This window comes from Sitophilus oryzae, unplaced genomic scaffold (assembly GCF_002938485.1).
Source record: "Sitophilus oryzae breed Bouriz unplaced genomic scaffold, Soryzae_2.0 scaffold_172_pilon_pilon, whole genome shotgun sequence".
Taxonomy (NCBI): domain Eukaryota; kingdom Metazoa; phylum Arthropoda; class Insecta; order Coleoptera; family Curculionidae; genus Sitophilus; species Sitophilus oryzae.
In genome coordinates, this window is record NW_022146424.1 from 2,737,318 (window position 1) to 2,752,607 (window position 15,290).

Consider the following 15,290-nt stretch of genomic DNA (forward strand, 5'->3'; position numbering starts at 1 on the left):
CATCCAATTTAAAATTTTCCTCTTTTCTATTTTAAGATAGTAAAAAAATATTTTAATGTAATTTTTCGCGAGGATGCCGATTTTCTACATTAAAATTTTTTACAACGTCAATTTTGACAGATACGACGCCATCTTGATTTTTTTTAAATGGAAACCTCCACATATTTTAGCATGGTCCGGTAGACATATTTTAGCTAATTTCAAAAATATATAGTTTAGTATACTTTGCACTTACCGTTTTCGATATACAGTGAATTTAAAAATGAATTGTTCCAGAATCATTTTAAGTGTCTCATCCAATTTAAAATTTTCCTCTTTTCTATTTTAAGATAGTAAAAAGATATTTTAATGTAATTTTTCGCGAGGATGCCGATTTTCTACATTAAAATTTTTTACAACGTCAATTTTGACAATACGACGCCATCTTAAAATGATTCTGGAACAATTCATTTTTAAATCCACTGTATATCGAAAACGGTAGAGTGCAAAATATACTAAACTATATATTTGAAATTAGGTAAAAGTTGTCTACCGGGCGGTCGTTAAAATTTGATGGGGTTTCCATTTAAAAAATCAAGATGATACGTCATATCTGCCAAAATTGACGTTTAAAAATTTTAATGTAGAAAATCATCTCGCGAAAATCACATTGAAATATCTTTTTACTATCTTAAAAGAGAGAAGAGGAAATTTTAAATTGATGAGACACTTAAAATGATTCTGGAACAATTCATTTTTAAATCCACTAAGCATATCGAAAACGGTAAGTAAAGTATACTAAACTATATATTTTATGAATTATCTAAAATATGTCTACCAGACCATCTTAAAATATGTGGTGGTTTCCATTTAAAAAATCAAGAGATATGTCGTCGTATCTGCCAAAATTGACGTTACAAAAATTACAATGTAGAAAAATCGGCATCCTCGAAAAAAATTACGATGAAATATCTTTTTACTATCTTAAAATAGAGAAGAGGAAAATTTTAAATTGGAGGTGAGACACTTAAAAATGATTCTGGAACAATTCATTTTTAAATCCACTGTATATCGAAAACAGTAAGTGCAAAGTATACTAAACTATATATTTTTGAAATTAGCTAAAATATGTCTACCGGACCATGCTAAAATATGTGGGGGTTTCCATTTAAAAAAAATCAAGATGGCGTCGTATCTGTCAAAATTGACGTTTTAAAAAATTTTGGTGTAGAGAATCGGCATCCTCGCGAAAAATTACATTAGGAAATCTTTCTACTATCTTTAAATACCAAACAGGAAAATTATAAATCGAGTGAGACACTTAAAATGATGTCCCTGTACATACTACCTACCTACTAAATTGTTTTTATGATCAATCATTATGTTGTACGCCTACACTGTAACCCCGTTTTTATTCGCTCATACAGTATATAGAATAAATATATAATTTATTTATGAGTCATTTTCAGAATATTTATTTCTGAATATACCTAAGCACATTTAGGTATACATTGTACGCTTTCCTGTAAAAAAGACTGTTATAAACACTAAAATTATTTAAGGTAGGAACAAACAGAATTTTTGATCAAAATTCTGGTTATTTCTACATTGTATGAACGCTTACTATATTGGCTTAACTCACATTGAGTAATTCTATATTGATTTTTGTGTATAATATTTATAAATAGTGAAATATAAATGTGTTTTTATTCAAATTGTGTGATACTAAAGAGTATATAATCAAATATACAAAATCTCAAAATTTGTACAAGTTTAAAAACTCGAATTATACAGTATGTTCCCGGACGGTCTTTACAAGAGGAAAAAAAACTTTTTTATTATTGACATTTTGAGAAAAATGCATTCTTCGTAAAAAATTTTGCTTGTTCTAAAATAGTTAATCCGGTTTATACTTTTCCAAATTTCCATACCGTTTAAGAGAAAATTAGAAAAAACATGAAAATATGGCTGAATATTTGAAAGAAGAAAAGTGTGAAGTCCTAAAAATCAAAACGCGTTTCTATAGTAATATAATTTCGTTTTCATTCTTTCATAGATTGTTGTTGACAGAATTTTAATAAACGTCATCTTTTTTGCTGTTTTAAAATATTAAAGAAGCACAAAATTTATTTAGTTCAATGCTACAAAATGTGATACTTTAACAACAGCAAAGAAAAAATATATATAACGTTAATCAAAATTAATAATAATCTATCAAAGAATGAAATCGAAATTATATTACCATAGAAACGCCTTTTTATTTTTAGGATTTACAAAAATTCAACTATATATTTTCATGTTTTTTTTCGAATTTTCTCTAAAACGGTGTGGAAATTTGGAAAAGTATAAACGTGATTAATCATTTTAGAACAAGCAAAATTTTTTATGATGAATGCATTTTTCTCAAAATGCCAAAAATAAAAAATTTTCCACTGGTAAAGACAATCCGAGGACATCCTGTAATTTAATTGTCTCGACATTTTCTAAGTACGTTATTATCAGATCTAAAATCTTAAATAGTGAAGTCCGCCCAACGAATCAGTGAAAATTTTGACAGACGACATCCAATAAATGACTGTCACTGTCAGGCATTCTCTCGCGAGACAGACTATAACGTTGAATATGTACATTTTTACATATTAATTAGTATTTATAATACATTCAATTGTAATTGTAAATATACAATAGAATTTTGCAGTATTTGTATATATAATCACGTAAAATAATTAGAAGTTGTTAGAAATGCCATTGTAAAAATAAATGTTTTTGCCACATCATCCTTGTTTAATTAATACACCCTATTTTAATTTACTTTTTATACACATCCCCCAGATCAGAAAGATGTCTTACAGCGCTTTCAGATGGAGCGGAGCGTCCGCGAGTTCCATGAGTTTAAATGAACAATTTCACATGGGTCACGTATGCTCCGTCCGGATGATTTCGTTTGACAGCTATCTTGAAAAAACAAGCTGCAACAGAGCGGACGCTCCGCTCCATCTGAAAGCGCTATAGAGTTCGAACGCACTTATGATACAAGAACGGTTGAACGCACTGACGGCCAACATTATTATTTAACCAAACAAAGCCAACGACCACCAATCAAATGATACAACGCGCACTAACGTCCACGCCCAAGGCCGGGTCCACATATGTAGCATCTTGGTGTATCATATCTCCGTCGCGTTGCAACAACATATATCATGATGACTAGTTTGGACGCCGAATTAACGCGATCATATGGTACACCTTTGTGATACCGTATCGAATTTTGGCGCGTATCTTAACACTGCGTATCGGATACACGTATTAAGCCGGGTCCACATATGTAGCACTCTATTGTATCAGGATCATGTATCACGTATCAAGAGCTTGTATCGTAAGTATGGACGTTTATTTGGGCTACATCGACTGAATATGCATATCGTGCCAAAGTAAGCGTCCATAATTATAAAATTCATACGTACCAGCGTACAAGCGTGCGTATCATTGTATATGGACGGTACAACAAATCACCTTGTATCGTCGTATCATGCTCATCAATTCTTCTCAGCGAACCCTCAATGCCCCTTTGATGATCGGAGAAAAACCGCCTCAAGACGGGTCACGGCGTAGCAAGTCAATTATATCGTTATACTGTATCAAAACACGTCCAAATGACAGATCGTGATACGTGTATCCGATACGCAGTGTTAAGATACGCGCCAAAATTCGGATTGGCATGTATCAGATACGGTATCACAAAGGTGTACCATATGATCGCGTTAATTCGGCGTCCAAACTAGCGATCATGAAACATGTTGGTGCAACGCGACGGAGATATGATACACGAAGATGCTACATATGTGGACCCATACAGTATAACGATATAATTGACTTGATACCTCGTGACCCGTCTTGAGGCGGTTTTTCTCCGATCATCAAAGGGGCATCGAGGGTTCGCTGACAAGAATTGATGAACATGATACGACGATACAAGTTGATTTGTTGTACCGTCCACATACACTGATACGCACGCTTGTACGGTGATACATATGAATTTTATAAGTATGGACGCTTACTTTGGCACGATATGCATATTCACTCGACACAGCCCAAATAAACGTCCATACTTACGATACAAGCTCTTGATACGTGATACATGATCCTGATACAATAGAGTGCTACATATGTGAACCCGGCTCAAGCGGCCGCAGCTTGGTCGCTGCGACACCATACCATTAAATCAAATGATACAGCCCACACTAGCGTCCTGGCCGTTGGCTGGTCGTTGAGACCTGGCCGTCAGTGCGTTTGACCTCCAGTTACTTAGTTTAGGTACTGCAAATGCTTATTCTGTGGGGAAACGCCAGAACTCCTCATCAATTAGTGCGCCAAAAACGACAACCATTCGTACTATATAAACTTTGGTATAGTTTATCTGAAGTCAGTCTTGAAATAGATTGGGACTCTTAATTTCGACACTGTCTTTGTCAGTGTGCCTTTGTTGGCATCGTCCGGACAAAGGCATGAAGTGTCTCAGTACATAATTCCAATTGACTTCGGAAATACTATACGACTAATATCGGAGATGGAGAACTAACCTATGTAACACCGTCTTAGATCTGGTTTTTGTCAAAGTCCTGAGATTATTGTGACTATACCAGGTGCGTCTCAAAAGTGGCTCACCCCTATAACTTTTTTTATTTTTTCAGATAAAAAAACGATATTCGGAATGTTAGTATATGACATAAATTGGGATTGATTGACGTATTCAATTGTTTTCGGTCACTTCCGGTTTCACCGGAAATGACTACAACTTTTGATTTTTAAATGGCACCCTCGGCATTTTTTTACTTTATTCGATAGAAAATGACACTCTGAATCGAATGACATATCATATGTCAACTTTTGACATTTTGGCATATGGTTTATTTCAAATTGTAACATGCGGTTCATAACGACAATTTGCCTCAAAATACCAAGTGTGTGGTATCAAATTATTCGTAAAAAAATGCTTTTTCCAAATATGCTAATAAGCCACCCTCGTTCCATTTGAAAAAATTGAGATATGATTAAAAATACGATTTGGGCATCTTTTAACCGGCCAGGACAAGACACTAAAAAATTAGACGATCAAATCTATTTTTCCAAGGCTCCCTGATTAAAAATTAGTGTTTTTAACACAGCCACGGCACTCTAGATTGAAATTTAAAATAGAATTTGTTTTTAAGTGACTATATCAAAAATTGACATATGATATGTCATTCGATTCAGAGTGTCATTTTCTATCGAATAAAGTAAAAAAATACCGAGGGTGCCATTTAAAAATCAAAAGTTGTAGTCATTTCCGGTGAAACCGGAAGTAACCGAAGACAATTGAATACGTCAATCAATCCCAATTTATTTCACATACTAACATACCAAATCTCGTTGTTTTATCTGAAAAAATAAAAAAGTTATAGGGGGTGAGCCACTTTTGAGACGCACCCGGTATAATGAGTTATAACTCAAGAAAGGGGGATATACTAGATCTATATTCGCGGTGATTAACTTTCTCCTCTCATAAAATCTACAATCTAGTTGTTAGTTTAGTTTTTAGAATACTGGTGTTTAAAAGTAAGCAACATTTTTAGACACCGTCTTGATTTATTCTAAGATAAAAAATATCATAAATGGGACAGAAGTGTAGTTGGCTATTATAGAGTACGGGTCAAGTAAATGTCGTTTAGGGCTTGACCTCTCCAAAATTATGATCGATTGTCATTTCCCAGCAGTGTTTGACGCCGTTTTTTTTTTTCGATCATATGGTATTAGAGATTCAGAGTAGAGAGGTTATAGTATAGTAAGATATTTAACTTTCTATATTATTCAATATTATTGTAGCAAATAAAAAAACTCGGAAATGTATTTTAGTTAAAATCAAATAACAAAAAATAGGAGTATAATTTTGTTGATTCTAGACGTCAACCTGGATTTGTTATTACGAAGTGCTAACGATCACTTTACCAGAAATGTATTGAAAGGGCACGGAAAGATTAAATAATAACAAGGGAAATATAAAAGCAGGAAGACAGGGGTTGAAGTGTTGGTCAAAGGCCGCCGTTAAGCAGTTTGTTACGATCAGTAGCGACTCGTGGATCAACTAAATGGAAAATAAGACTGGTAAGTAGTTCTAATAAATATTTCGATTAAAATTGTGGGGAAGAATCTATTTTTTTTTATATTTTTATTTTTTTTTTCATGGTGTGTTTTATGAGGATTCTCGTTTATGAGTAGAGATACAACTATGCTTAATCTCTGAGCTACTTATTTATTAAACTAAAGATGCTACACACAGATTTGTCCTAGACCCCTTGATTTATGAAATACAAGGCGAATTTAAAAATGTTGCATATTTTGACACCTTTGTATCTTGATTATCTTGTAACTTCGAAAAGGTGAAAACTGAGAACCGTAGATTATTTTTATGCAGAAACCAGTGGCATAACTGTTTTTTTAATGGGACACCCTGTATATTATTTTTATTTTATTTGACTTGTTATGAGATATCAACAATATAATATACTGTATATTTATATATTTTCATAAACAAGGTAAAAATTCATTTTTTTAACTTTTTAACACATAAACCTAGTTTTAAAAAGTAGATGTTATTTATTATTATTAATTTATGTATACAGAGAAGACCAGGCTACTAGTAACATAGCAAGTTGCCGGACGAATTTACGTTTACCCGTTTTGCGTTCGTACTCGAGATGGTCAGGCAGTATGCAGTTGCAGTTGTGCTTGGACGGGTCGGTCGTGACAGACTAGGAATACGACGCGAGGAGTGCCGAGTATTTATTATTTTCATTTTAAGTGTTTGCCTTCACTTAAGGTAACATTTAAAATGAAAATACTTAAATATTTATTATTTGAGTGTGTTTACAAGCCAAAACTAAAAATAAATAAATTCTCTAACCCCAAAAAAAAACTAAAATATTACTCTAAATAAGAAAAAGTTATAACAAGTGTTCAAAAAGACCATCTTCTTGTGCTAGACAGAAGGCGGTCGTAAAATCCCCGTCTGACATTGGCTAACATATTAGGGCTAATAGTTTGGAAAGCCCCTCGTATTTTTACTTGAAGCTCATCCAGATTATTAGCCCTATTATGACCATACATTTTGGATTTTACATAACCCCACAAAAATAAATCATTGGGAGAAAGATCTGGTGATCTAGCGGGCCACAAAATAGTTCCATGTTTACTAATTAAACGGTTGGGAAAAGTATTGTTCAAATATTCTTGAACAATACGGGCATTGTGCGCAGGACAACCACCTCAGCAATTTGATTACTTGAAAACGTGGGATTTTGATCCGCGGTAGCACAAATGAACACTTGCTTTAACTCCTGTTCTTCATTAATCAACACATCAGGCTTTTTTGTTTTGTGGGAACACGCACTCATGTGTTTCAAAATTATTAATAACCCTTGATACAGTAGGTAAAGATGGAATTGGCCTGTTTACAAAAGTTTGTGGAAAAATTGTTTGTATATTCCGATAAGACCTATTTTGGAAATACCATTTTACAATTTGAATTTTCTCACGAACTTCGTAAACATTCATTATTTTACTTAAAAAATAAATTTTACACGAGAACTGTCGCGAGAATCTATGTATTCGTTTAGGCTATTAAAACACGAATAAATACAAATTCTGAAACATTCTTATCACGTATCTACCTATTTTTATTTTATCGCATTTTTTCGCCTGCTTTTTATCCGGCGGACGGGTATACGCAAATTCGTCCGGTTCTGCCTATGTTACTACTACGGTGGTCCGGTCTGTATATTAATTTTACCAGATGTTTTCCATCGTGTTTTATAAATATGTGGCACAATAATATAAAAACCGTATCTTTGTATCTCTACTCATAAACGAGATACCCCGTCAAACATACGAAAATGGAAACCTCTGTACATAAGCAAACGGTTTGTTTACATTTTGCTTGTATAATTTTGGGTAAAAATATTCTAATAATAAGAGTCTATACATACACCTTTATGTTTATTATAGTAAGCAAACTTTCATAACTGCGACTGTCTTCGAATTTCAAGATCAAAAAGTTTCTTGATTTTCAAAAACACAGGAGAGTCTTAAATAGGTGCAAATATTTGAAGGGCTCGTAGATCTCGATAAAAGAAACAGATTTTCTTTTTACTGTTTTTCAAAAGTAAGAAATATACCACCCCTAAAAATATTTCCACTTATTTAAGACTTACCCTGTATAATAAAGTTATAAAAAATGCACAAAATATTTTATAAATGCGCAAGTTATTATTTACCGATGCACATTTTTTTATAAATCTTATTTAATTGAGTTATGACTGGCACGCCGCTGAGGTAAAATATAACATTAAAAAGAAAATAAATCTAGTCTTTGCTATACGCGGTCTTACTCGATAGACACTCTCAAAAAGCGTGGACACTCTAACAATAGACTTAACCTGTCAATTATTGCTCAACAGATATCTATCGTCACCCTCAAAAGGTATAAAAAGAAGGGATTGATCATATTTACACGTTCAGTTCAATTCGCTCTACATATTTAAGAGTTTCAGTTCTTAAAAAATGGGTAAGACAGGTTTGAATTAATTCTTAACATAATATACAGGGTCTGGCAATAGTGCGTCGGGATTTGTAGCTCCTAGAATAAAAAACTTGAGAATGTTGTTTAAGTGTAAACCCAAAGTATGTACGAGGATGTATTTCGGGAAAATATTTTAACTTTTATAGGGTGGCTCAAAAAAGTGTGAGTGGATCGGAATGATTTTTTTAAACGGAACACCCTGTATATTATTACATTTTTGGCTTCCTTTCAGATCACTTTACTTAATCCTAAGATATGAGTTAACATATTTCGATAGTTTCAGAGATATTAATAAATAAATAAAAAATTTATATTTTTCAGCATTTCTTAAAAAAATTATTAATTATACAAGAACTGTCCTGAAATCAAAACTATAATAGGTATTTACTTTAGATGGTCTGTACTTACTTTGCTATAAATATGGAAATCGTAAATCTTACAGGATGCTCAGAATTTTATGCCAAACTTTCTAAAATATAAAATAATTTTTCTCCGTTTTTTTTTTAAATGGAACACCCTCTATATTATTTTGTCAATAGATGGAGAATTAAAAAATGAACATTTTTTGCATTTAGAGTATTTTAAAAGTTTTGACGGTTTTGCAGATATTCGCGGTTTTATATTTCATATGGCATTTTCTACAGAAAATTTTTATCAAAGCCACCCAATGATTTTTCTCCCGTATTTTACCATTGTAAGCGCCATATGAAATAATACTGCGTGTATCTGCAAAACTGTTAAAAATTTTGAAATACTTTAAATACAAAAAATGTTCATTATCTAGCTCTCAGATTGATTGTTCTGATTTCAGAACAGTTCTTGTATTTTTAATAATTTTTTTAAGAAGGGCTGAAACATTTATATTTTTGATTTATTTTTTAATATCTCTGAAACTAATCGAAATATATTTACTCATATCTTAGGATTATGTAAAGTGATCTGAGAGGAAGCCAAAAATGCAATAATATACAGGGTGTTCCATTTAAAAAAAATCATCCAGATCCACTCACACTTTTTTGAGCCACCCTATAGAAGTTAAAATATTTTCCTGAAATGCATCTTGGTACATACTTTAGGTTTGCACTTATACAAAATTCTCAAGTTTTTTATTCTAGGAGCTACAGATGTCCGACGCACTACTGCCGGATCCTGTATATATTTTTTGTATTTATTCAATTATTTTTTAGGTAGAAACTTGCCTGCTCCTGTACCATGTAAAGTATGCGGTGATAAATCCTATGGTAAACATTATGGAGTTTACTGTTGTGATGGTTGTTCATGTTTCTTCAAAAGAAGTATACGAAAAAACGTATTTTACAGTTGTATTTGTAAGTAATTATTTTTGTATAATTGTATAATTATTTTTCATACAATTATTATTAGCCGACCGTACCAATAGGTATGGACAGTTTTTTAATTTCACTCAAAATGAGTTATTTGGGTCATAAATGACCTAAATACAAAATTCTTTCATGGTGTCTCTCTGTCTGTCTGTCTGTCCGTCCGTCCGTCTGTAACACGATAACTCAAAAACCGCTAAACCGATTTTAACCAAATTTTCACAAAAATACTGTGGCACCCTTTGAATAAGAAGACTAAGGAAGGAGCATAATGCTATCCATGTATTCATGCATGGTGGGCGGAAAAGGCACCATAAAAGCTCTCTAGGGTGGGGATCCTTGACAGTTCTGTTTGACGATTCATTTGACACATTTGAATTTGATTTGAAATTTTGTGGATTTGTCAGTCTTTATGGAGCTTATTTATGTTATTTATTATTTATTCTACTACTGATAGTTGTATAAAGGTAGTAAATCTAGATGGAAATTGTGGCAGAACTTAAATTAACAGTGACACTATCGCGATTTATCGAAAAAGACTCTAAAATAGTTGGTTGTGTAGCGTGCGGTAGATAATGGAACAACTTTTCGCTCTAGTAAGTGACTATATAATATACATACGTGTAGTAAATCCTATCATTTATGAAATTCACTTAAATTAACTAAATTATATATTTTTCTTGCATTTTAACTTTTATTTATTACTTGTCAAAGATTAGATGTCAAAGAATTTAGATACGTTAATTTGACTTACCTGCTTCAGTAGCATATCGGATGTTTGTGTTAATAAATACTTATTATAACTTATCTATTTTTATTAGAATTATATATTTTTATAACAATTTTAATAACTACCAACATTTATTCACAACGTAAAATAAAACAACAAATTATTGAGTCTACACCACGTCTACATCATAGTTTTACATTTTTTAAATAAAATTAGAACGACACTGATAAACCGGAATTTAAGTCGGCCATATTTGAGGCCCATCGCGGTGTACCTAAGATTTTTGATATGCTCCTTTCTTAGTCTTCTTATTCAAAGGTGCACCTGAGAATCTGGCCATTAGTTTTTGGTGGGCGGGGTGTTGGTAAGAAGGGGGTATGGGAGGGGGTTAAAATTTTAAAAAATCGTAACTCCAAAATTACAGTAGCTAGCGAAACGCGGTTTTCAATTTAAGATTAGAATAATATTTGCAACAAAATAATTGTAATGTTAGGTTCAAAATTTTTCTCTTCTTAAATAAATTTAAACAATAAATAATAATTAAACCGAATTAGGGTACATCGGCTGAATGAAACGAATATGGCAAGAAAATACCAATTCATGATTGAAAAAAAGATTATGCAATATAAAAACAGACCAAATGAGGGTAGAATATTTGTGGACTCTTTTTAAAACATCAATTTGATAATAGCCGAAGAAGTATGTGGAATAAGTAGAGATAATAAAACTAGAAAGCAGACGGTATGGTGGAGTAAGAATTTAAAAAGAGCAAGTTAAGTGCAAGAAACAACGTTGGAAAAGAGTATTTACAGGACAGCACGGTACAATCTTATAATCTCTACGAAGAGGTTGGTAAGGGGGGTATGGGAGGGGTTAAAAATTTTGTTTTAAAAACAAATCGTGGGAAGAGTTTGGGAACAAAATGCAAAACGACTATCACGCTAATCAGAAATTGTTCTACCATGTTCTTAAAACCTCAAAACTGGCAATCAACAAAGTTCAGTTAAACAAACACGCGACTCGAATGGAAACTTAGTCACCAAAGAACAAGAAATAATAAAATGCTGGAAAGAATACTTCCAGAAGTTATTATGCACAGATGATGTTATTACTAACTCGCAAGAAAATGAATTAGCAAGTAATATTAACACAACGGCGCGGCGTATAGAAAAATTGACGAAACGGAAGTAATCGAAGCAATAAAAATGCTGAAGAAGGGGAAAGCTGCGGGTCATGACAATATAACAGGAGAAATGTTGAAGAATTTTGGAGAAAGTGCTGTCACTGTTTTCACTGATTTGCTCAATAAAATTATAAATGAAGAGGAGGTACCCCGAGACTAGGAATTGGAATTATTTTGCCTATATTCAAGAAAGGTGATAAAACAACATGTGCAAACTATAGAGGCATCAACTTTGCTTAGCATACCATCGAAGGAGTTTGAAAGAATTCTGGAACAACGATTAAAGGGGGACACAGATGAACTACTCGATCAAGCACAGAGTGGTTTCAGAAAGGGAAGAAGTGTACAGGACCATATATTCACGCTTAAACAAATGGCAGAAAGAATAAAAGTAACGGGGAAAAATATATATGTAGCATTCCTAAATATCGAAAAAGCTTTCAATAGGGTTCCTAGACAAGTCGTGTGCAATAGCCTAAAGAAAAGGAATGTCCATTCAAAGATGAAGAGTGCCATAATGTGTTTATACAAAAACACAAGGAACTATGTAAGAACAGACAATGTGGTTTCGGATATTTTTACCGTAAATGAAGGACTGAGACAAGGTGGAGTCCTCAGCCCGGCTCTGTTTAATTTAGTTATGGATGACATAATAAAGGGTACAAGTGCAGCTGTTACAAGAGTATACGCCGGTCATAGAAATCTACAACCAATTTGGATAAAAGAATGCGCATTTGCAGATGACTTGGCAATTTTAGCTAACAGCGAAAAAGAACTGAAAAGAAATTTAGAAATCTGGCTGGAAGCTCTTGGAGAGAGAAATCTAAAAATCAATGAGATTAAAACAAAAGTTATGATTTTAGGTAAAACAGAAGTCAATATGAATATAGAGATAAATGACATCAATTTGGAACAAGTCGATTCATACAAATATTGGGAGTAAACATCAGTAGCACAGGAGAACAAGAGACGGAAATCATCGAAAGAATTAGCAACACGTCCCGCTTGTATCAAACCATTAAGAAGTTTCTTAAATAAAAAAGAAATCTCGAGAGCAGTGAAGATGAGTGTATACAAGACATTGATTTTTGGCTGTGAAAGTTGGGTATTAACTAAAAGATTCAAGAGTAAGATCCAAAGAATGGAGTTGTTATATCTACGAAGAGTACTTGGGGTAACAAGGAAAGATAGACTAAGGAACAGCTTTATAAGAGAGGAACTAAAAGTAGATTCGATCCTGAATAAAATTGAGCAAGGTCAACTTAGGTGGTATGGACATTTGATCAGAATGAACAACGACATACCAGTAAAAGGCGTGTGGGAAGCTAAAATGCAGGGAAAGAGACCAAGGGGAAGACCAACTAAAACATGGAATGACACAATAGAGAATATAGTGCAGGATAGAGGACTAACATTAACAGAAGCCAAAAGTTTAGCAAGAGACAAAAATAAATGGAAACAATTTGTGTATAGTGTAGCAATTAAGTGAATTTATTTAATTTAGTATACCTTACACCTTCGGGTTTAAAAAATAAGCGTATAAAAATTTAAGCGTTAACATTATTAGGCATTTGCATAAAAGTGTGTATTTTGGGTGGTAAGTGTTCCACAAAATTTGCATGCTACTGAGGAACAGAAAATGTATAGATTATAGAAATAAATTGAAAATAATATTTATATTAAAACAGCAATATCTTTTTCAAACATGCTCTTCAAATCCTTCAATTTAATAGTTGCTAATAAGAAGTTTCACTTCAAATATGCGTACATAGTACACCACGTTATTTTTTTCGTAATATTTCTGGTAAAATGTTGTATGATTGAAAAAAAATGGCCTATGACGACTGGGAAATGACAATCGATGTCTTTGACACCGTTTTTTTTTCAATCGTATGGTGTATTATATCGTATAGGTAACTGAAATAAAAAACGGCCAGTTGAAAAAATCGATCGATGACATTCCCCATATAATTTTACATACAAAATGACAGAGATCTTCATTTCCAAGCCACCTCTTACGTTTTTTTTTTCGTATGGTATATTTTTAAAAATAAAATTTTCAATACATATATTATATATATATTTTTGATTAATTATCAATAGTTAAAATTTAATTATTTTTATCAACATTTTATTACAGCTGGAGATGGAAGATGCGTAGTAGACAAAGCCAGAAGAAACTGGTGTCCTTACTGTAGACTTCAAAGGTGCTTTGCAGTAGAAATGAACGTATCAGGTAGGTACATAAAAAATACTTTATTTATATACAACAACAATTTTCATATTTTTACACAGCTGTCCAGGAAGAACGTGGACCAAGAAAACCAAAGTTTTTCGAAGAAAAAATCTTCAGCATAACCAACAGAAATATTTTCACCTCCCAACACAGTCAAACTAGCGAGAAAATAGCCCATATTTTCTTAATGACTATTAAACACCTCAGAAAAAACTCAGGGTTTGGTTTGCTGAGTTACAATTCACAGAATAAAATTTTAGGACAAACTTGGTCATCAATTTTCGTATTGAGATTAGCCCAGTGTAAAGAAATGCATGAAAATATATTTTCGTTTTTGAAATATCCAATAACTTACGTAAGAAGCATGAAATTAGAAGTTTTAGAACAAGATCTACTAGAAAATATTCTCCTATGTCGAGCAGAACTATTGGAAGATTCGAAACAAGCTTTTTTGGCAGAATATTTGCAAGAAATGGCGATGGAGGCATTATTTCTAAGAAACACGGAAAATAAGAAGAGGTTTTTGAAAATAATTTCATGTCTGAATATTCTTTACAGGTGCGATCCTAATGAAGTGTATTTAAAGCTTTTTAAACCAATTATAGGTAATGTTACTATGGAATCTATCATTGCCACTATATAATATAAAATATTTTGTAACAATCATAAATATAATAAAGATTTCTCAAGTTTATTTCTTATAACACCAAAGAATTACCAAAAACTGTTAAACATTTCAAAGAATACCTGTTATACTCAATTTTATACATCAAAAGCCGTTTGGTTTCAACTCATTATTTAAAGAGTGTTACATAATCAAGAAAAATCAATAAAACATATTTATTATACCACATGATCGAAAAAAAACGGCGTCAAAGACGGCTAGGAAATGGCAATCGATGATAATTTTGGCGAAGTCAAGCCCTAGACGTCATTTACTTAGCCCGCACTCTTCTTTATATTTTAATGGCGCTTACAGCCAGTTGGCCTTTAAGAAGATTGTAATTTATTTTTATAATGAGTAAAAATAATTTTTAGATAGCGCAGTTTAAAATTATTGAGAAAAAATTATTTTTTGGAAATATATTTGTGTGTCTGGAACCACTCTATCCTTGTTTTAATCTTTCTATAATTAATGTTAATTTTTAACAAGTTTTATGTCAATTTTTAGTAAATTTCGTCTAGAGATTAATCTCGCCAAAATTATC

At 32.4% G+C, this 15,290-nt stretch overlaps 1 protein-coding gene across 2 annotated transcripts; it reads left to right on the forward strand.

Annotated features, from left to right (window-relative positions):
* The first annotated feature begins 5,655 nt into the window (after window positions 1–5,655).
* LOC115881480 (nuclear hormone receptor family member nhr-111) lies at window positions 5,656–14,727 on the forward strand. Of its 2 annotated transcripts, XM_030898973.1 has the most exons (6): window positions 5,656–5,795; window positions 5,919–6,120; window positions 8,472–8,578; window positions 9,781–9,921; window positions 13,987–14,082; window positions 14,142–14,727. In XM_030898973.1, exons 3-6 carry the CDS (start codon window positions 8,575–8,577, stop codon window positions 14,723–14,725), a joined length of 825 nt encoding a protein of 274 aa, XP_030754833.1. In that variant the 5' UTR covers window positions 5,656–5,795; window positions 5,919–6,120; window positions 8,472–8,574; the 3' UTR covers window positions 14,726–14,727. The 2 variants fall into 2 exon arrangements, with proteins under 2 accessions (XP_030754833.1, XP_030754832.1); XM_030898972.1 differs by lacking the exon at window positions 8,472–8,578.
* The last annotated feature ends 563 nt before the right edge of the window (window positions 14,728–15,290 follow it).

Bases quoted from the DNA above. Each gene is read 5' to 3' on its own strand.
- LOC115881480 (XM_030898972.1), top strand. The intron at 9,922-13,986 runs GTAAGTAATTAT...ATTTTATTACAG, and splicing joins CGTATTTTACAGTTGTATTT to CTGGAGATGGAAGATGCGTA. The intron at 14,083-14,141 runs GTAGGTACATAA...ATTTTTACACAG, and splicing joins AGTAGAAATGAACGTATCAG to CTGTCCAGGAAGAACGTGGA.